We start from the raw sequence: 24,118 nt of genomic DNA, 5'->3' as shown, positions 1-24,118 counted from the left end.
ATTAAAAAAGAATAATTTTTAAATTTTCTTTAAAAACTTGTTTAACTTGATGTAAACTAGTTTCGAATTCAGGATCAAAAATGTTTTGATTCGCTTCATTACTTCTGATAATATGGAGAAATATACCATACTTTGAAGTACCCCTTCAGTTTAAAGGTCAATAATCCTAATCCCTGAAAAAAGTGTGCTTATTTTCAGAAAATGGAAGTTTTTATGTCTGATTTCGTTTCTTAAATTTTCATCTGCATTAACAAAATAGCCTGTATAAGGTTAGATTATGTTTTTCTTTTTTGTTTTTCATACTGTACACAGATCCCTTTTAAAATTAACATTGCAGCAAAAAGAAACTTTAGGCTTGAAAATAATTTTTTTTTTTTGTCAAAATCCTTTACTAGTCAAAAAGAGGAAAGCCAAAAGAATGATAGCTCGATTCTGCAGAACTAGATTTCAGGGGGATTTTGTGAAAAGACTGGCAGTCCAGAGGTCATTTTGAAGGAGTTCTAAAGCGTTGGACCACACTTTAAAGTTTACTACATAATAAAACTAAAATTTATTGTTTTAAATTTTTGAGGATAATGGAACATAAAATATTGTAGGCTTTTTTTCATATTCTAATAAATTAAGTTGTACTTTAAATTTTTTCCCTGCTCTTATTCAGTAAGTAATTATAACTAAAAGTTATGAGCTAAAGTTTTTGCAAACAGTTAAGTTGTAAACTAAAATTTTAGCTAAATAACACAATTTTATTAAAAATATTGAAAATTGAAAAATTGTTTTGGGGTAGGTTGCGAAACATACCGCTATGCTTTAAGCGATTCAAACTATTTTTTAAAGACCTTTGAATCAAAGAGGAATTTCAGACCTGCAATATATTTACTTCAAAGGAAAAAAAAAACAATGAGATGTTTGAATTCACTTGAAAAGATAAGTAGATGTCTGGGAATGGAGTGATGCTGAAACACAACCATCGCACATATAGATTAAAGAGTCCAATGAATAGAAATTGATCTTTGATCTATTATTCAACTGAAAGGTAAATATCCAGAGTTTTCTTTTGTGTTGTTTTCTATCTTTTAGAGTCAAAAAGATGTTTTGAGGTTATTGACATGGAAAGAAAATTGAAAACCACTTTTTATAAAATAAATAAAAACGCTTTACAGATTACAGATTGTACTTAGGTAAATGTTTCGGGCAACATTTGTTTGTATAAATAATAATTTATGTTTAACCAAAGGAATATTAAATATTGGTTTGCTGGATAATATGATTATATTTTATTTAACCACATTGATATGTGAAATGTATTGTAACGTTAGGCCACATTATTTTAATTGCAGAAGAATACGAGAATTCACTTTATTATACTGATTAATTATTTGAACAAAATTTTTTGTGATTGTTAAATAAGCTAATTTTACGAAATTGTTTTAAAATTCTCATTTTTGATATGGATTAAAAAGGTTAAATAATTTCATTTTTATTACAGAAAACGTAAGTCGAATAATAAATGTTGATAAAAGTTGATTGAAAACGTGATGCACCATACATTTTGTGTTAAAAATGTGAATTTCTTAAGTTCAGTCGACTTAAACTAAGGTTGGCTTTTGATTTTCTCGAGTAAGCATCAATGGATAACTTTTTTCAAATTCCCACAACTTCTGACTCTTTTACAGGAGTGTTAAACATAAGTACAGACATTGTTTAAATCTAAACATTTTTATGGCACAATGTGAAAACTTTTGTTATTTAATTTTTCTTAGAGCCAAATGAAGGAAAAAAATAATGATACTCTAACCCCTGGTGGGCTTGATAAATGCCATCAAAATCATGTTAATGACTCAGAACAAATATGCACTTTTCAAACATCATACTAGAATTATAAAAGGTATTTTTCAAATTAAACAAACCTAAATTTTTTAAATTTTGAAAAAATATTTTTGGCCAAAGAAAATGCATAAAATATTTACCTAGCGCTGGAAAAGATTTAAACGCCCTGCTCTACTATCACCAAGTTTTAACTTAAACGCGTAATCTTGTGCACGAGAAAGTGCATGCGTTAATTTTTATTTTCAGTCTGTCAGTTATTCTCAAGATGTCAGTATTTTTGCTGTAAATTAGGAAGCTGTTTGAGTATCATCTCATATTTAGATTGATCAGAATAATACAGCTGTTACACGCGTTTTTTTTTCCTCCAGAGAATCGATGAAAAACTCTCAAAACTTCAAATAAACTATTTTTTAATTTATCGTTTTTTTCCAAATGACCACTCTAGGCATCATTTTTTCCAAGGACCACTCTAACTGAATCCAGAGCCGACCGAAAATTGGTCTGACCCACAAACTGGATCTTGGTCTGACCCAGATTTATTTTTTCTGCAATCATACTTCGAATATACACTTGTTAGACGAGCGAGATAGACGACCATCAAACCAACCCTGGTTGTATCTTACTATCTCTTTCTTGTGATTCCTAAGCATCACTGGCGGCTTTCTGTGAGCGGGTGGGTGGTCACTTCGATCACCCAGCGAAGAGACGAAAGGTGTGCTGTATCGATCTTTATTGAACTATACTATCGTAAAGTGCTCGACTTCACGAGCAGGTCGTCGGGCTGCCAAAGCAAGGCAGCCATCCTCTCTGCACATGATCAAAATTGTGATAGCATGTCTTCGGAACATCCTCTGGGAAGTTTTAAAGACCATCACCAATAGCCCTTTGTGCAGCTCTACTGCTACTTAAAAAAAAATACTACTACAACATTCTAGCGAGTTTAAATAGCAATAAAAATACTTCTCTAAATTGAATGTGTAATTCTGTAAATCTAAATGAATTTGAAAAGGATGTTGTTGTTTAATATTAAGAACTTATTCCGATTTAAGATTTTGTGGAAGAAAATTAAAATATCAATTAAAGAATAGATGTTATGGATCCATACAATTCATTACAAAATTGAAACTCTAAGAAGCAATTTATTTCCACATGTACGTGAAAACTTAACAATCGGAGAGGTAAATCTAGTATTAATCAAAACCTAGTTTTGAATTCCTTGTTTTTCTAATCACAAATCTACCCAATTTAAGCGACAAAATTGTAAAACAACGCAATATCACTGGATTAAACCAGGAAAATATCTTTAACCGACTCTTTGTTTTAAGCAACGCTAAAAGTAAGAATTATTTAAGTTATAAAAAAGTATTCTAAGTATTATTTCAAAACTCAACTAGACGAAAAATGTATTAAACAGATTTTTAGGACTTATATCAAACTTCAACGGATATAAGTTTCAGGAAAATGCATGTCCGAAATATTTGATTTAGGTCGTTATTAAAGCTCCATTAGGAAGCTGTGTCTATTTTTAAAAATGCATGTATATTTTGTGGATTGTTTTGGTGCCGTAGTCCTTAATGAATATACAAAATGCTTACACAAATTTTTAATGAGACATTTTGAAAGTTAAAGAAAGTGCTATCTAATTTTAAAAACTTTTTATTCCCTAAAACAAAACTTTTTTTAAATTTATTTTGCATTAAGCATTCTGTACTTAGTGTTCATAATTAATTAATGTTAACTTAAAATTTTTTTATTATTTCTAAAACTGAAACTGCGTAGTTTTCAATTCTTTTTTCTGAAATTTAAAGTTAAAATTCAAGTTTAATATGAATGTATTTGTTTGTAACATGAACTAAAAATAGTTTCCGAATTTCAATTTCCTGTTGAAAAATTCTGACAAAATAATGTATCTTAAAGTTATAAATTTCAAATTTCACGATGTTAAAATTTTTTTTGCAGTCATCGCTATTAAAATTTAAAAGCACGAAAAAATTAAATGAATGATCCCAAAAAATTGAAGCTGTTAGATATTACTTGATTAAAAATTTCATTCGCATTAAATATGATTTTTTTTTTCAAGTCAGATTATAATTTAGCATCATTTGAATCTCAAGAAACGAGAATCGAAATTTAGTTTTATTTTTGTTTTGAATTCTCGTCTGAAAATGTGTAGTTTTTTTTCTCCTTTGAAAAAACACATTGCATTAAAAAAAATTGAGTTATTACTTGCATTAACACAATCTTTACTTACTCAATGCACCAAAAAAATATTGAGAAATATTCTTTCAAATTTAAGCTATTATTTTGTGTTAATTATTATTAATAGGGAAAAAGTAGAAAAAAATTTACTCTTCATCTGAATAGATCACCAAAATATTGAAATGTCTTTCTTAAATGAAGATTTGGTTTCAAATATTTCTAATTTAATCTTTGAGCTATTTTATTTCCCTCATTTTAATAATTTACTGTTATTTATGGGAATGATAAAATAATATGAGTTTTAATTGCATTCTATTATTTTCTTTTATCCTACTTAAGGATGTTTTTTTTTTATCATCAAGCGCCAATCAATAGTTTTCTTACTTACAACTAAAACCTAAGATTTACACGAAGATTAATAAATGCTCCCAAGAATATAACAAAATACCAACTTTTTTGGCGATCTTCCTGAATTATCATCCGTTAGTGACAGTTACGTTACGCTTGAATTAATGGGGAGTGAAACGAAGCGTAACACATCGGTCAATGAAAGTTTATACCATAAAATGAATAACAGTTTCCATAGTTGAAGAATAGCTTTTAAATTATACCCGGAAATATACTAATGTGTAACAAAATTCAATATTGAGAGCAAAGACATTTTTTTTTATTATTAAAACAAGTCATTATGAGAGGTATGGTATAAAAGTGTATATGGTGAACGAGATGAAAGCAAAAAGCTTTTATTTTTAGTTTTGTTTAGTTTTTATTTCAGTTTTATTCAGTAAAAGGAAGATTAGATTGAAATTATTGCATTCCAGCAAAAGAGCTTCCGGCATTTTCTTTATTTTTATTTACACTGAATTGAATGAAATGAAGCAGTCATTGGAACAGTTTAGATGTTAGTAAGGCTTTGAGAATAAAAAGTACCCCTAAAGTAAAGAATAAAAATCCGGGATAGCCAGGTTGGTAGGGAACTGGACCCATGTCCAAGAGTTCGTGGATTCGATCTCCGCCGGCCAAGACTCCCCGTGTAGTAAATGGCGACTGACGCATGTTAAATCAGTCGAGTCGCTAGTCCTCCAGGTTCCCATAACAAATCAATACATTTAGAGGTACTGATCTAGGAGCTTCTTTGTCTTCTGCATTGGTTCAAAGTTACAAGGCTACGGAGTTCAGCATTAGTAGTTGTAAACCCAAAATTGGATCGGCTGTTTAACGACGGTTATAAAAAAAAACTTCTTTTGGGGGTGAAATGAACAAATTTATTGTGTTGAAATAAGATAGCAAAAAAAAAAGTTTAAATTGCTCTCAATTTTATTTTAAATACGAAGAGTTTTAGGTGGCGTTCATGCATGATTACTGATCTTAAAATCTTCTTATTCCTATGATAGGCAAACGATGAATTTGTATTTTTTTTTTTTTTTTAAGAAAATGCTAAAGTCAATTTTGTTGCGTCTGTCGGATATGAGTATTTTTTGTTTAATAAAAAGTAATTAATGTCTTTTTTTCTTCATTGATATAAGTCTAAAAATGAAAATGAGTAAACGATACCACAAAACATTTTAATTGTCTTACAGTAATAAACGTTACGTCAGTATGTTATTTCAAAGAAAGGAACTTAAAGGAAATAAAAGTGATTTAAACAATTAAAAAATTGCAAGTATTTGATAATTTCTTAAATTGAATATTCGCCGTCAAAAAAAGCGTAAAATTACGAAAAATTCGAAGAAAAAAATTTATAATAACAAGCTGGTTCAAAGTAGACATGAATAAATATTTCTTAATTATTTCCTTATATTTAATGTAAGCCATTTTCTTATTCAAAACCATTTTGAACATCGGTGTAAATTAAGTTCTCCAGAAAAAGTCCGCCTCTTTAAAGCAGTGAAGTAATTAATACATTTTCAAAGCAGTTTGCAGTTACTACAATTAAAAAATGTAGATGTAGTTAACTACATTTGTAATAAAGTAGTTGAAGTTAGCTACAAAAATAATGTAGTTTTTCCGAGAATTGGGTTCGCGCTTGAATGAATTTAAAAATGTTCGCAAAGAAAAATCAATTTGAGTATTTGTATTTAACAGTATAATTTGATTAAATTTTGAAACCCAATGATGATTATTACAATCGTAAAAAGAAATGAAAGATTGTTAGTTCCAACTGTATTTATTCCACTTTCAAAAATAAACGCTCATTTAGTATGACATACGCAAATTGTAAGTGCGTATTATATATTTGACAATGTTATGTAATAATACTAAATAGAATTCATTTTAAATTTAAAATTTTAAATCTATCATGCAGTTTTGTAGTCTTCATTCAGAGATGAAAAAGAAATAAATTTTTTCTTCAGAAAATTTAAGAATGCATCTCTTGAAACTATAATGTATTTTTGTAACGTTCATTCATAGATAAAATAATTATTCTTCCACGTTATAAGTTAGCGTGATGATCATTTTTTTATTTAAGCACAACGACCACCGTCTTCCGCATTAACAGTCCACTTCCTATGATATAATGTGATTCATTTTTTCTCCATTCTGTGCCTTAGACTTGTAAGTACACTTTGCGGTTATGTTGTTAATTTTGAAAGCAAAAAATTGAAAAGATAAAAGTTTCATGTTTTATAATAAAATATGGCATGTTGCTATAAGAATATTGTAAAAATATAGTATAGTAGTTGTTTATTCTGATATTTCTGAACTTGGAAAATGAACCAAAACCACTTTAAAATAAGCTTATAAATATGACGATGAAGCTGATTTATCTCACGAAATATTAAAAACTTTATGTTAAAATCCTTCATTTAACTTCTACAAAGTATTACATTTTTATTTAATAGGATCTAAACTTTCACAAAAATTATTGTTAGAAATCAAATTGTAAAAATTTATATAAATCCATATATATTTTCAAAATTATAGATAATTCTTACCTTTTTCATGCGAAATTATTTAAGTTTGGTGCAGTGTAACCGATTCCAGCTCTTGCCTAGTAACTCTATATTTAATCATCTTTACATTATTAGATTATATGTTGTATATTATATTATATGATCTATAACAATAAAAGGAAAGGTTTGTATGTCTGTATGTGATGTCTGTTGTAAATCAGAAACTGTTTGTTCTATCATCTAGAAATGTGGACAGCGGATGCAAAGAGCAATGCTGACCCCCGATCCTAAAATTCACTCGAAATTTTCAATTACTTTGATTGTTAGATCCGCTTGAAAAATGAATTTATTTCATTAGCTTAGAGCTCGCCATTGATAAAAATGAGACTGTTGCAAGCGATTTTGTTCCTCTAAGTATTTTAAAGATATCAGGGATATTTATTAGCTAATAGTTCTCATTAAAATAAGGAGTTTTTTGTACGTTCTTTAATATTAGTTTTTTATTCGTTATACCAGATATATAACCTTAATGAATAGCCTGAACATGATAGCATTGGTGGATTAGGTCGCCAAATTAGTATTCCTAAGTTATTTACAACACGCGTTTGTTTCGTCTTAAGTTATGCTTTCAAAACTTGAATCCTTAAAACTAAATAACTTTAAATCTACAGTAAATAGAATAAAAAAATAATAAATGATATACTGAAAAGTAAAATTAATGGAGAGGAGGTTCTTTTAAGGGAGCCGTTAATACTGTTATTGACTTCAACGAGGCTTAATTAATTTTAGTAACGAAAATCAAATTGAAATAAAAAAAAATAAGTTGTGTACTAAGAAAATTTTTCTATGGAGAAATAGTACAACGCAAAAGAAACTATTATACACGCCAATTATGCTTAATGAAGTTTAGTAATAATAACTAGAAGAAATGAAAAAATATGCTATGCAATATAAATCAAGGGTAATAGCAACTAAAATAAAACGAAATTAATTGCCATATTATTGATGCGCCGCTTAATTAATTCGGGTAATAATGACTAACTGAAAATAAGCTATGTTAAAAGCAATATTTTTTGAGAAATGGTATTCTTTCGATTAAGAGAAACGTCAGTTTCAATGGGTACCAAATGTTAAATACTTATTAAAACCGCATCCGTACTGAGAAGCTTTAATATGAAAAGAAGCCCTTGATCATAATTATCATTATCATAAGTCGATCATCGGAATGCAATTAATATTTATTTTTCAAGGATGAACTACTGAAAATGCTTAAACTAATCACACAAAAGAAGGGCAAAAAATTTTAATAAATTTTTAAAAAAAAAAGAATTCACATTTCAGTTTTGTACAGGATTTCGTAGAGTTGTTCAGTACTGATTGTTTACTTTTTTCTGATCCGTATGAGAACAAGTATAAAGTTGGTAACTTCATATTTAATACGCAAGTTTTCTAACCTGTATATCACTTTTATAGTTAATTAGTTTGCGGTCGGTAAAAGAATTTTGAAATGTTTTTCTTTCCAACCAATTCTATAACAAACATTTTTCCATCAGTAATTCCAAGTTCAATGCGTTTTATCTTATCAATGCTTTAATGAATACTGTAGTTTAATCATAATTGTATGGAACTTACATAATGAGTTGTAAGATGATATCATTTTAAATTCTAAAAGTGTTACTTACCGAAATAAACAGGCGAATTTTTTTTCTTCACACTATCATCTAGGAAGGAAGTGCCGATCGTATAAAATGCCAGAGATCCGAAGCCTTTCAAGAAATTTCCAAAGAAAAATATGGACACAGCAGTAAAAGTCGGCGACTTCTCGCAAAAATGGTCTTTTTCTTTTAAGTCACAAATTTCGTATTTAGTGTAATTGACTAAATGCCGTACATCTTCGGTGTCAAAATTTCGTATGCGCCCGTATATAAAATACGGAATAGACATGACAAAGCAGCTAGCCACAGCGACCAACATACCAAACGCTACAATCCGTGGCCTGTGGGACTTTCCACCGAAATAACCGAGCAGCATCCCAAACAGCACAGGACTTATTTCGTCAGAAATCATTATGATTCCGGTGACTTTGGATTCATAGGCATAGCGCTTCTCTAAGGTCGATAAGCACCCCACCAAATATGTGAAAAAAGCACCCTGAAGAACACCCAAAATACTGTGGTTTATGAGAAAGACTTTTGGTGAATTGAACTTTTGCAGCCATCTCGGAGTAAACCCGCCAATCCCGCAGACTGTATCTTCTTCTTGATCATTGTCCGTTTCCTGACTGGGTACTGGGGTAAATCCTATGTTGGGTAAGTTCTTTTTTATGCTTGGCACTTTATTGGACATTTTGTGTAAGTAGTTCCGGGTATTTTAAGGAAGAAAAAAAAGTTATTGCGATGGCCTGCTCAAACCAGCCATGTCATAGAGAAAGAGTTATTAGTTTGTATCATTCATGGTTCATCATTCCGTCTTTAAAAATTAACAAAGATCCTCCTAATACTGGATTTAAACTCTTCAAAACTTGACTTCAAATTCTTGCGAAATTGATTTCTTCTCTTGTAATCTGGATTTCAAATCCTTGTAAACTTGACTTCAAATCCTATTAATCTTAATTTTAAATATTTGTAACCTTTACTTCAATTCCTTGTCATCTCAAACTTTCGTACCAAATCTTTTTTGTGCTCTTGACTTTAAATTCTGGTAATTTTCTTCCAAAGAATAGTGTTGTAGTTGATACTTCCTGCTTCCTTCACTTCTCCATCATTGAATGAAATGAGTATTTCATAACCTCAGCTGAGAAACTTTTTCCTATCTGATGATGACGTTTAAAAAGAGAAGCAGTTGATAGCGCGTAATCGCAAAAATAAGAAGCTTCGGTTTCAAGTGCATAGAAAATAATATATATACGTCTTACGATCCCTGAGTTTGGTTATCAGTTTATTTTTTTTAAGCCTGGTTTAAAGAATTTCAGGAGCAATTGCGATAGATAAAAGAATAGAATTAAAGTTGGAATTACATAAGCGATTTCTTACTTGGCATCATGAAATTGTTATCTTGTTTTTCTACGGACTGTCTTGATAAATTATTGTAAAAATAACTGATAACGATCATTTAGATGTTTCCATATCCTACACTAAAGAAAGGTCAATTTTCTTATATTTAAACATTACTTTATATTTATAATTGTCAATTTCAACGCTCAAAGAAGCTATTTATACGAAATGACAGCAATTCGAGGAAAGAAATTAAATAGTTCATTTTGTTTCAACTTATAATTGGTTTAAACAGCTTTTAGCGATATTTCATTCGCTAATATTTAATTGTCATTCAATGAAAGATGAAGAAAATATGTCTATATTTTGTTTGTTCCTTTTTTTTTCTTTTTAAATTTACCAAAAGTTCGGCACAAATGTCAAACTTTTCTATGGCACGTATTTAAGCAGATTTACTGAACAATATTATAGTCAGATTAGGATATTAAACTCTACTTTCATTATGCTAGTAGTCTTGTGTCGTCATTTCTTAAAACACATGGCTAAACTACTTTAGAAATTTTTAAAATTACTTATACTTTCATTAATACTTGAAAGATTAATAGTTTTTTTTTACATATTGATGCACTTAATTAATTTATTTATTCCATTTAGTAATTTATTTACTTTATATATCAACATTTTTTTCCTCTAAAGCATTGAACAATGACCGCAAGGAACAGAAAGAGTAGAATTTTAAAATTTCACATAACATTTACTATTGCCTAAACCGATATAAAAACATAAAAAAAGGGTTTTATGTTTTGATGTTTGTAATTGCATTAAAATTTTTATTATTATGTCAGACAAAAATTATTCTAGATAAAACAAAACTATCAATTTATATAACTAAAATATATTTATTATTTGGTTATATATATTACCAAAAAAAAGGGGGATTGCAGAAATAAATTACTGTCCCAAAATGTAAGTTATGTAATAAAAGGATCAATATTAGTTGAGTTAAAAAATTTTCATGCTTCTTCAAATACAATTTCTGGTTCTCCAGAAATAAAATTTTTGTCACAATCGTAATTTCATATTTATATATTTTTATTGCCTTCTTACTAACCTAAGAAGTTTAAATTCGAATTTAGGTCCTAGCTTCTTCATTGAAAGAATATGTTGTTTTTTTCGGAGAAATTCTTTCTACAGAATGCTCATTATTTTGAAGAGTAGCATAACTTGTTAGAAAATAGCCATACGAAACGCAAGGACACGATATACAATACCGTTTTATTAAACATTGCGCTCCAAAAAATTTTTGGATATCAAAATAGAATAGTTTCAGATTATATAGTTTCCAAAAGAAGTTCAGTTTCAAAATCAACACATTATTTTTTATATCCTTTTTAGGGTATTTAACCTCCTTTTACTGTTTAAATTTTGTCAGTCCGTTCTACGCTTTTTATCAAAAAGAGTAAAAATATAATTCCATCTCAATTAATACTTTCTTCTGAAAATTACAGTTGAAACTTGAATTTTCGGTAAAGAATAAGATTGTATTTTAATTTTACGAAGTACACTTCAGAAATCAATTTCACACAATGAATTTTTTGGATAACACTATTTTTTACAAGAGTCATTTTTAAATTTGTGTCGTACGTTGTAGTTAAGCCATAACTTTGTCTGAAAATGGCAGCTAAAAAGATTCTGATATTTGAATGTTTGGTATGGAACATTTCAAATAAGCACATTTTTGGCAATTTTGAGCTCCTCGTTGTCAGGAAAAATAAGGAAACTAAAAACATTATTCCATGCTTACGGTTTCTCGCTTTAATTTTGAGTTTTATTCTAATGTAAAGAATGAAATCAAAGATGTCACTTTGCATAAATAAAATGTACGACTCATTTTTCAAGATTTTAAATAGAATATTCTATAGGAATCTTTGTGTTGAAAACTGTTGTACTCTGAAAATCTTCGATACCTTTTCTTTTCCCCTATTTTTTTATTTGATTGAATTTAACTTGTATGACAAAAAAAATTTCAGAGCGTTATATTTTTTTGTTACACTTTATATTTGTCTTTTAATGAAAGTTTTGAAAATAGGAAGATTTTAATGTCTTACGTAAGCGCTGCTTAAAAATAATTAAATCACAATCCACTTCGTTAGAAATTTACGTAATATTTGAACGGGCTGTGCTATCAGAGTAATTCTGCCTATTCTCTAAGAAAATATAAGTGGCAAAGAACATTACTGTTGAATTCTCTGTAAATAAGCGAGCTGGGAAGATTGAGCATTAAGTATTAGTTTATCAGGTTGAAAATACAGACTAATAAAGTGAGTGGCTGTTCAACCAGCAATTTAATTACCTTTGTAAATCTGATTCATGAAGTTCACAGTAGATGGTGGATTATTCAAATTAATTTCACATTCGTTTTACTAACGTTTACTATGATTCAATTTCGCAACCACTGTTAAACAGCCGACCCCTTTTTTAGGTTTTTTAAGTTAAGAGAACTTAAATTGTTCAACACCGCAATCTTTTCATTTTGAACCCAATCCAAAAGCGTGAATCCCTGGATCACACTTTGGGACAAACTAGATTTCGTGGAAGACTTTACGAGTGGAATAACGTGTATTTGCGTTATAGGGGGAAGAAAACCAACGATAGCCATCCACGGTTAGCTCAACGACAAAGGGATTTTTACCCATAATTTGTCCACCTCCAGAGATATTTTACATTTAGAACTGCAGTCGGTGAGAGCCTTGAGTAGAATTCTTGGCAAAAAGCCATCTCTGGTATGCGATCTGGGCCACCCTATTTGAAGGCTTTATCCTCTGAGCCTCCTCAGATCGAAGAGTTAAAATTATGGAATCTTAATTTTCACATAACATTTTTGGGGCGCTTTAATATCCTACGTTATAAATTGAGGTTACTTCGCCACATACTGACTTTATCTCTTAACTCTACAATTTATGAATTGCGTGTCATTTACAACAGCATGCTGAGGAAACATTTTGAAGGTGATGATTTGGTGGACATGTTATCTCGGTTGTCCGGGTAAATTTCTCCATCAGGACTTACTCAAAGGGAATGGAATGTCTATAATCTGTTTCAAGTTTAGAAAAAACCATTTAGTCTGTTTGCATCGAAGTGCAAGCTAAATGGAATCTAAGCTCTCAGCACGAGAACGATTATCAATATCGCCAACTCTTGAAACGACGTTTACACAGTCTTCTTTTTGCTTGCTTTCTTAAATCATGTGAAATCTGTTGAATAATCAATAAACAAGTATTACGAATTGATAAATGATATCTAAAAATTATAACAAATATGTGCCCTTCTAATTCGCCTTTAAAGAAACAGATGAAAGGATGATAAATATTGTTCCTTGATGATTGTCTTCTACAGCGAAACAAAAGTAAAGAAATTCGTTACTTGGCATTTGATTTGTTAAGAGCAGAGGTCGGAAGAACTGCATTATTTTTGTAGTTTACTACAACTTAGCTACTTTGTTACAAATGTAGTTAACTACATCCACGTTTTTTTTCTAAATTTAATGACTAGAAACTACTTTGAAATTGTAGTAACTACTTTAAGGAGACGAACTTTGCTGGAGAACTTAATTTACACCAAATGATTTTCAAAATGGTTTTGAATAAGAAAATGCCTTACATTAAATATAAGGGAACAATTAAGAAATTTTTATTAAAGTTTGCAAGAGCGAGTTTGTTTTTCCAAAATATTTTTTTCGAATTTGTTCATTTAACCTTTAACAACTTTTTATGCATTTTTTGATAGTGAATATTTAAATGAAGAAATGCGGAATTATCAAAAAATTTTAACTTTTTAATTATTTAACGCTCTTTTATTTCCTCTCAGAAATTAAGTACATCGAAAATGCGTTCGAATGTGAAAGTGTAACCTAAGTGATTCATTATCTTTTATTCGTAATACGTGATTTTAAAAAGGTTATTTTTGTTAACGCTCAGTCGTTGCCACAGGTTCATTTTCATTACATCCGTTGTCGGACCCATCAAATTCGAAACACTTAATGCGTCAGAATCGTATTACTTCTCTCAACTAATGTTAAAAGTAGTTGTCAGGAATTGCTACTGTTTTTGTTTTGTTTCTTTGTATCGCAATGCTCACTACACTACTTTTTAAAAAAGTACTACGATAAAATAACGATAAAACGATAAAATACGCTTTAGAGGTTCAGTGAAAACTCTTGCAACGTCTTTTTCAAGAACGAATGTTCTCCTTATTTATCGAAATACGTCGCAAAATCTTGGATTCCAGGAAAACTATGCAACCCCTTTTTTTTAATAATTCTATGATATATACCGTAAAAGATAGCACAAATTAAATTTCTGCCCTACGAGTTTTAACTTTTAATAGCTTTTATATCGTTTTGAAAGCATAACTATATAATTTGATAGCTAAATAAAATGGAACTATATACAGTCGAGGATGATTAGTTAAATCCTCAATAGTCTTCTTTCTTAACTTGCAACGGAGTATAGAAAAGATTTTTGTCTCTCAAACTGATAGAGAAGTGCACGATATTTTACCTAGACTTTTTAAACTGGGTAATGTAAACCCAGCTGATGATAATACAATAATCACAGAATAATTTGATTTGATATTCTTTTTAAAGAAAGCAACGAAATTGAAATTATATTTAATTAATTTTGTTTCATTTTTAAAGAACTGATTCTTACTATTAAGAAGATTGAAATCATTTTTATTACATTCATTTTTTACATTTTTATTTAAATAAATTTTAAAATAATTTTTGACTCCGCCAGTATACGAGAGAAAGGACACAAATTTCTAGTAAATTGTTTTTAATGACTAACATAAACAGTGAACACATTGCTTAGTAAACATTTTATTTCAAGTTCACAGTTTATAGCCATGAGTTTCACATCTTGATAAAGTTGTCTCCTGTTTAAAAGCAAAAGAATGCAGAGGTTTCATTTTCACATTTTTATCATACTTGAAATGTTTATCCTGAATTTCTAAGAAATTGGAGGGAAACACTGTGATTAATGGTACTACGTCTAAAAACTTTCATTTATTCTTATTTTTTTAATTGCAATTTACCAAGTCTTCAAAAAGTTATGAAACGAAAATAGTTGAAAAAAATCAATTCTTTCAACGAAAATTAATGTGACGGTATTTCTTCTCATAGTTTCTTGGCCCAGTTTAAAATGCAAAGGTAAAGGCCACGAAAAATCAATATGTAAATCAAAGAAAAGTAATCGAAAAATCAACATCACAGTTTTTCGAAACCATTTAAATGAATAAAAGTCACGTTTTTTAAAATCATGTTTTCGCAATTCGAGTAGAACCATGTTGTTAAGATGCTTTTTAATTATTTCTCTTACATTTATAGGCTTTCATTCCACAACGCCATATTGTGTAAAAACAAAATTTAATCGTATCAAAATGTTTCATTCCAACCCAGGGTAGCCCCTTTTCAGAAAATTTAAAATCTGGTTGGAAAATCTGGAGGAAATAAATTGTTTCAGCAAATTATTATTCTCCAAAAATGTTTGCAAATTAAATATTAGTATTAGAACTGACCAACTGAATTCCCAAAATTGACACAAAATTTACGCCTCTAAAATTTAAACAACCTCATGAAACTGCGATCACCACTTTTCCAGACTGTGACTACTCTTCAATTACTTGGAAACAATGCTGAAATTTGTTTGAATAACTATATTCGGTGTACATAATGTAAATTTGAAATTTTTCCAATCATGTACCGTTATTCTCAAACAGAAGTATTTTAAAGTAATACATGCGGTTAAAAGCTGAACTATTTCTCAGGGGATAATTTTATCATTTTCTTTTTCTTTTAATTGAATTGATGAAAAGTATAATAAATCATTTAGTTATTTGCTTTATTTTAATGGGATACCTGTAAATGACGTAATGTGGATATATCTATTCTGATTGGTTGTTAAAACGTGACATTTGTTTACATTAGCAAGTGTTCTTATCATTTTATTTTGAGTAAGTCAAGCCCGTCAAGTATCAATTCCCTTAAATGACACATTCTATAGAAAGATTCCTTCACAAATATTTCGACAAATATTTCAATTCTTTCTTATATATTTCTTATTTAACACAAAGACAGGCACGAAACCATGTAGAACTATAAACGAACTAATTATGCATCGACGTTGCTATGTACACAAAACAAAAATGCATCACCGTTGCAATAAAATATACAAACACATAATAAATCTAAGTAAAGTAAAAGACGCAGACGAGAAAAAATTCTATTTCAGCAAAATTGATGTGCGATGCAGCACTGTATTTAATTAACTTTACTTTAATTGGCATTCTAACTGTTGTGGAGAAACTTAGCTGAACTTAATACTTAATTTTGCTGATGAAGATTGGCAGGCGCTGACGTTCGTCATAGGTCACATGTTTGAGTGGGTAGTCTTTTTCTTACAGTGCGAGTATCCAATTACAGTGTAAGCAATGTAGGCATAGCGAATCCCGATAATACAAAATTTAATTTAAATCTCAAAAGAAAACTCAGATATAAAAAAAAAATTGGGGAATTTCTTTATATTTATGAGTTCGACACCGTTTACTACTGATATGGTTTCAAAACCTTAAAAATGAAAGTACTCTGGACATTGAAGCTAGATAATCTTAGCCTTTTCATTAAGTAACGGGTATTAGAGCTAGGCTGAGATTGAATAGTGTTTTAGCAAGTGAAACGTGGATTAATTAGCTTATCTAGTGGTACCCTTTATCGTGTGAGATCAGAAATATTAAATTTTTTAGAATAAGCAGCTCTGTGGTGCCGCTATCCATGTGTGAATGAGAATATTGTATTCCAATCGTCCAGAGTCCCCCATTGAGGAGTGCAGGGTGTGGGAAACTCTTCATATGCTGAAGGAATGGAGGAAATATAGCGGCGTAAACGCTGGAGTTCGAACTCCCCATTCCACCGATTACGACAACGATCCATCGTTTTCTGCTTTTTGAGGAGTAGTGACCCACAGGAAACTAAATCAATGAATGATCTCAAGCCTGTCACCGTTCATAAAAACGGCACCCATTAGATGCGAGTGAATTTTTCAAAAGAAAAAGCACCTCGTTAGCAATTACATGAAATTTAAAACTGATTCCATTCGGACGTTCATCCAGAATAATTAGGAATGAAATTAGCACCTTTTTAAAAAAAATTAATTTATGCATAAAAGAGCAGTTTAAAATTTATGGGAAGGGACTTTCTCCACTTCATGATATTTAACAAAATCAGGACTCTTAAGCAGTTCCCAAACTGTTCTAAATTACAATAATTATACTAATTGTATTGTGTGTAATTAATTACCTTTAAACTGGTTAATTTTTCAAATTGGATTAAATTTAGATAATTTATCATTTTTGTTAACTTATCAGAAGATTAAGTACCTCAGAGACTATTATTAATGGATACATTATTTATAATAATAACTATTATATGTTATATTATTGTCTTAAAAATAAAATATTAAAAGTTCTTTTCATTCAACTCCAAATTTTACTTTTGTGTAATAATTATATTTTTAAAAAACTATATGGCTACATTCGAATAATTACATTAATTCTAATCATAATATTAAAGCTTATTTATAAATTTTTAAACAAGTTTTCAATTTGTGTTTAGGCAAGTTCTGCAACACAGAGGTAGTGGATCCAGTGATAGTTAATTGTTTTACTAAAAACTTTTATGGTGAATCAAAAATATTTTCAGTGTTGCGCCGACTTTATTTTTTGCAGTTTCTATGAGTTTCATAAAAACTTAGTATTAAATATGTATTGAGAAATTAAGAGGTGACATCGATCGAACAAGAATGCTCCCAAAATTTCTTTTAAAAAATATTATCGAATATTTCACGAATTTAAAACTTTCTTACACAATCATTTGAAATATTGATAAAATAATGATTAAATTTCGAAAATATGTTCCAGTCCTTATTTCGAAAGCCGATAGTTAAATTATTGCTTTCATTTTAAAAGATGGAACAATTCAGAGTGTTTTGATATTTCCCGACTTCTTCATGTTTGCAGCTGTCTTTAAATGTAACAGCTTAGCATATGTTAACTAATGAAAGCGTATTTCTTACGAGTGTCATATGCAATCAAATATCTTTTATTCCAATGAAGATAATCTATGTTTCGATGAACCATGGTTACAGATAGTTATAACTGATGTGATTTCGCATCGTTTATTTAATGACCACTGTCAATCGAAATGTTAATAAAAAATTTACATACCGAGATACACAGAGCTGTTGTTCTTTTTGACGCTGTCATCCATGTATGCCGTACCAATTGTGTAGAAGATGACACTAGCGAGTCCTTTCACGAGGTTAGATAGGACAAATATCGATAGTACCGGAGTTGCAATAGATTTCCCGCATGATTCCTGGACTGCATTAAAATCACTATCACAGAACTGTGCTTTGACGGTGGTGTACTTCGATATCGTTTGAACATTATCCACCGATTTTGGTCCATAAATAAAATAAGGGCCAGCCATTATGAAACAACTTAGGGAGCCCATTAGCAAGCCAAATGCGAGCAGCCTTGGCCTGTGAGCTAGTCCACCAAAGTAGCCAATTAAAGCACCTAGCAGTATTGGCGGGAATTCGTCTGATATCATTACTAAACCACTCTTTTTACTATCGTATGCATACCTTTTCTCTAAAGTGGACATACAACCTACAAGATAGGTAAACTGAGCACCTTGAGCCAGTCCAGCCATGGAGTAGAAAAAAAGAAAAAGTTTTGGAGTCGCCAGCTTCTGAAGCCATCGTGGTTTCCAATCGCCCAAACCACATTTAGTATCTTCTTCTGCATCATCTTGTAGGTTTTTTGTAGTGCTCGACAGTTCCGTCAAAGCAGCTGTACTTTGGCTGAATTTTTCTGGTGATATGGTGTACAAACCATCGCCTTTTTTCTCATCGCTCATTCTCGAAATACGAAAAATTTTCACGCTCTCGGTTCACTCTAGAGAATAGGGGTAGTATTTAAACAGTTTGAAGAAATCTGAAAATAGAGTAAAAGCATTCTTAGTCTGATTATTTCAAGATTTTAGAACACTCCTATGTATTTAACACTTTTTTATTATTCATATTTGATTTGTTGAGTCATTAGAGCAATAAAATTATCTAGAATTGTAGGATTTTTTTTATGCGAGAGCTAAAAAGTAAAATAGGTCAAACACTTTCCATCATCTTTGTGATAGCAGTACAACATTTCTGTAATCAGTAAAAACACATTCTATCATAAAAAACTGGTCATTGCGATAGATATATTCCATAAAAATATATTGTTAAACAATAATTATTGTATTAAAATAATTGAATGGAACTTCAACAACTGATGGATAAATAAGATGAAGATATAAAACTAATTCAATGCTAATCATTTTTGCAGTTATTTGTTGACAAATAGACAATCTTAAAATGATCTATTTTATTAGAATTATTGTTATGAATATCGTAAAAAGATCAGAACAAAACTTTGAAAAACTATAAATTTTTTCTCTGTTATGTAGGGTAAACCAATCAGCGAAGGAACATTGCATAGATATTTATTAAAAATAAAATTTTAAAAGTTTTCATATAGATTTATTTATAATATTAGCTTACGACCGAATAAATTTTTTTTGGTTAATGGCGGGCACTTGGGTCTATTTCCCATTGGCCTTAGAAATGTCAGAACTGCTACTCTCTTCTCGTTATCCAGTCAGCACCTATTTCCAAGAGACGGCGGAGGAGCAGCGTCGCTCACATAACGCGTTTATAGGGCGGGTCACATTCACACAATCACACAGAAGAATGAACATAAAACACAGAGAGAGAGAAAGAAACATCCATGCCCTGAGCGGGATTCGAACCCGGAACCATCGGCTCCGCAGTCAGGCACGCTGACCACTCGGCCACCCGGACGGCGCTTACTACCGAGTAATAGGAGGTCATTCAGCAATGCATTGTATTACCTGGTTACACATTCTTCTCCGGAAAATTTTTGAATTCGTTAGTATTTGTTTCTTTGACGAAATTATAAGGTTAATGTTTGTAGTTATTTGTTTTAAGTGTAATAAATTGTATGTAATAGTTTTATTTTTTTTCACTGTTCGAACGAAAATTCAAAATATGGTTAATGAAGTTACGCTTTATTTATTTTCATATATGGCAACGTTACTTTTAAAAAGTAACGAGTAAAAGTACAAGTATTTTTAAAAAAAGTAACGAGTAAAAAGTAAAAAGTTCTTATTTTAAAAAGTAACGAGTAAAAAGTACAAGTAAAAGTACAAGTACTAAACAAAAAAAGTAACGATTTGAAAGTACATTTCTAGGAAATCGAAAATTCAAAGTAACCTAAAATTTTATTGAATAATATTCTTATGTTCTTTAATGGTTTTGCAAAATTGTTGTTATTTATTTAATTATTTTTAATTTTGAAAGTTATGGGCATTAATTTATTTTTAAATTCGGAAGAATATTATAATATAATCGTATAATATAATTTTAAAATCAAATAAGATTTTAATATCAAACTTTTTATGGATTTGCACGAAAAAGAAATTTTATCTATTGATTTTAATTTTTAGTTTATTATTATTATTTATTTAAATTGCCATTGATTTAAAATTGTTTTACTCTATAGAAACGCGTTTTAAAAGCTGGGCGTTGTTTGACAAGGTCGGGCATAAACATAATTTTAGTAAAAAATGAACGAGGTAAAAATGTATTTAGTAAAAAATGTATTAAGACAAAAATGTGAGTTCAAAAAGAAAATTGAAAAGCGTAATAACAAAATCCAACGTTTTTTATTTAAAATGTATTAAATAAATGCATAAAACTCGAAAATGAATGAAAATAACTTGCTAATTAATATTTTTATTCATTTTGCCAAATAATTGCATTTCGAAAGTGGTGTCACTGAGTCTGCTGCGAGAATTTCTCAGAACGTGCTTAGCCACTCTGCATAAGCGCTCCACGGAAGGTCAAAGTATTTAAACACGAAGTTAGCTGTGAATGTATATATATTGCACATTAATTTTATAAATCAGAAAAACATAAGCATTTTTTTAAATTTAATTTTTTTCTTCCTTTTTTTCTTTTTAGAAAGCTTACCGAGCTTCAGAAAAAAGTAACGATTTCATTCGACATTTCCGTTACAAATACTTGTACTTTTTCCCTAAAAAAGTAACGAAAGTACAAGTAAAAGTACTAAATTTAAAAAGTAACGAAGTACAAGTAAAAGTACGTACTTTTTACTTGTTCCGGCGGTACAAGTAACGAAAGTAAAAGTACTGCCATATATGTTTATTTTAAGCATCACAGCATTAGCCAGTACAGAGATTATTACCAAACGATGAAAAACTAATGAATGAACAAGTGATTATTCCATGTTAATAAAAAAAAAAAAATTAAAGAAACCTTAAATTCCATCTACCTTCAGTCATATTATAGATTTTATTTTTAAATAATTTAACAATATTTTGTATAAATTAGAGTACGTCGAATATTAGCAAAGGTTGAATATTAACTAGCCTCGAATATTAACAGAGGTTAATATTTGAGGGTGGCTTAAAGAACTTCAGTGGTATCATAAGGAGGAAAATAGCTCTGACATCCTTTTAGAAAGTGATCGCATCTACAATGCAGACGAAACAAATGTCGAATTCCGCTTTAAAACTAGAAAAATCTTAGACTCTAAAATTTATAAGTATTTATATTCTATAGTTCTTGAGAAAGAAAGAGGAAGAGCAACAGTACTGAGCAACTTTTCAGCTGGTGGAAAAAAAGTACCTCCAATGGAAGTCCTTACAGAAGAATTCCTCGAGATATTACAAAATCAGTTTTTGCTGAAAAATTTTCATTGGAAGAAGTGATTCAGAATAGATGATGGAGTAACATTTTACAAATATATTGCAAACTGCTTGCGTCCATGATTATTTGAAAATGCTATCCTATTTAGCTTCGACTAGAGGGGCATAAATGTCATATCAATTTGAAACTGAGCAAGTTTTGTTCATCAAAACAAATTCTCTTGTTTAGATTTCTATCTAATGCTACTAATGTACTCCAGCCTTGTGATATATGCGCATTTCGAGCTTTAAAAGCTCCACAGAAGTCTTCCATTAGATCTTGCAAACAGGAGAGTTTTACGACAATACAGGGTGTTTATAAAGTCTCGGACCCATTTTGTTGCTTAATAACTCATAAAATAATAAAGATAGATTAAAATTATTAACATAAATGGTTAGATAGACTCAAAAGATTTCATGACTCTTGTCAATGAACTTCCACGTGTGGCCCCTTCGTCTTACGGAGAATATCAAGTCCATAGTCAATTTCACGCCAGGTAGCGGCAAGCATGTCGACATTCACAGAGGCTATTGCGGTTGTAATTCTGGCTTTTAGGTCATCAATGTTCGACACGATCCTCCTGTAAACATTGTCCTTTATAAATTCCCAAAGAAAAAAGTCCAGCGGCGTTATATCAGGTGATCTGGGTGGCCGAGGAATTGGACCTCCTCGCCCAATCCATCTTCCTGGAAAACGGTCATTCAAAAAACTACGAACGAAAACTTCGTATTTCCACAACTAGAAGAGCTTCAGCCACATGTCTTTTTGCAACAAGACTGTGCACCACCTCATTGGGGTATCAAATGTTTCAAATTTTTAACGTAACATTGACTGAAAAGTTTACTCTTCCAAACATCCAATAACTTATGCTTTTTTTAAAACTGGAAGCAGTATGTATTACAAAAAGAACGCTTGGATAAGTGAAACTTCAGCACTGAAGCTGAAGCAACTAACATTGATAATAAATTTATCTTGAAAATTGGTTTTGAGATAAGTCCTCTTGAGGTATTATTAGTTGAAAAGCAAATGATTCTATAAGTAATCAAAATAAGAAAATGGTAAGTACTGCAGAAGATCCTCTAAATATAAGTCAACGAAATGGATTTTCCTCAAATTTCGAAACTTCTTTCTCACGTCTATTATTCAGTGATAAATTAAAGAAATACAGGAAAATCAGAATAGATTTGGAAGAACCATTTACACTGGTAAAATATTGAATAGTGAGTAAGATCAAATCAAGAGAAAAAGAAAATAATTAAATTTAAATTTAAAGAGGCTGAAGATGCAGAAAAAAAGTTAAAGTAAGAAAGTATGACGAAGAGAAAGAAGGGAAATATACTTAAAAAAAGCTTCAAGAAATAAGTGGAAAAGAGAAAATAAGAATAATTAAAATAAGAATCATAAAAATGAGAATAATGAAAACGAAAAATAGAAATAAAATAAGAGTAATAAAAACATCATCAGATATCACAATGATGAAACATTCGTGATTCAGAATCGACTACCAAATTGTGAAAAAGAAAATAAAAACAAAATTTTTATTCTGTATTCAACCCCTCGTTACTTTCCATTTCATGATTGAAAAAAAATTTTCAATTTTCCACGTTAATTGTGGTTACATATTGTACTTCCAACAAAAATCATTTTTTCAGTCTTATTCGTATTGCTTATAAATTCATAAAGAGCATTAAAAAGTCATTAAATGAAGTGTTCATTCACTGGAAAATTTATTGTTCCTTCACTTGGTTATCTGACTACTTATTATTTGAACCATCAAAAGCTTAAAACAATATTAAGTAAGTTCCTTATAATTTTTTTACGTAATTTGCATTTAATAACAAACATGTGTTGTCACTGGCATTTAACTAAAATTACAAATTTTTAAATTTTTAAACACAAACTATGCTTAAATGTTCCTTCACTGATTAGTTTACCCTACTCAGATAATTTTTTTTCTTAATTTTTGCTCAGTTGGATAACAGATCTATGATGTAGAAAATTTAGTTTCCAGAAGAAATTAAGTTACGCAGAACATTTTATTAATTAAATGTTCGTAACGTTAAAAAAATTGAGTTAATGTAGTTTCAGTTAATATTCCAGTTATTCAAAGTTTGTCTTAAAATCTATTGGAAGACTTTTTTATTAAATTGTACAGTTGTCAGTGGTTTATTTGATGTTATTATTATAATTCGAATACCTACGACTTTACGCTAGTAAAGACTGTATATCAACACTCAATATTTTATTTCTTAATTTTTTGCAAAGAGCCATAGAAAAGTGGCTCTTTCTTTTTAATATTGTTTAAAATTATTTTATA

At 29.9% G+C, this 24,118-nt stretch overlaps 1 protein-coding gene across 2 annotated transcripts in view; it reads right to left on the bottom strand.

The window, feature by feature from the left end:
* Positions 1-24,118, bottom strand: part of LOC107442145 (solute carrier organic anion transporter family member 74D) — a 64,399-nt gene that overhangs the window by 28,916 nt on the left and 11,365 nt on the right. The window contains exon 2 of one of the 2 annotated variants that reach the window (XM_016055616.5): positions 18,194-18,967. In XM_016055616.5, coding sequence (XP_015911102.2) covers positions 18,194-18,890 — 697 coding nt within the window. In that variant the 5' untranslated portion in view covers positions 18,891-18,967. Of the gene's footprint in view, positions 1-8,602; positions 9,796-18,193; positions 18,968-24,118 lie in introns of those variants that run through there. The other variant, XM_016055618.4, reaches the window with a different exon arrangement.

This window comes from Parasteatoda tepidariorum, chromosome 10 (assembly GCF_982258835.1).
Source record: "Parasteatoda tepidariorum strain Cologne lab strain chromosome 10, Ptep-v5.0, whole genome shotgun sequence".
In the NCBI taxonomy this organism is placed as follows: Eukaryota; Metazoa; Arthropoda; class Arachnida; order Araneae; family Theridiidae; genus Parasteatoda; species Parasteatoda tepidariorum.
This window is presented reverse-complemented; position numbering and strand designations above follow the sequence as displayed.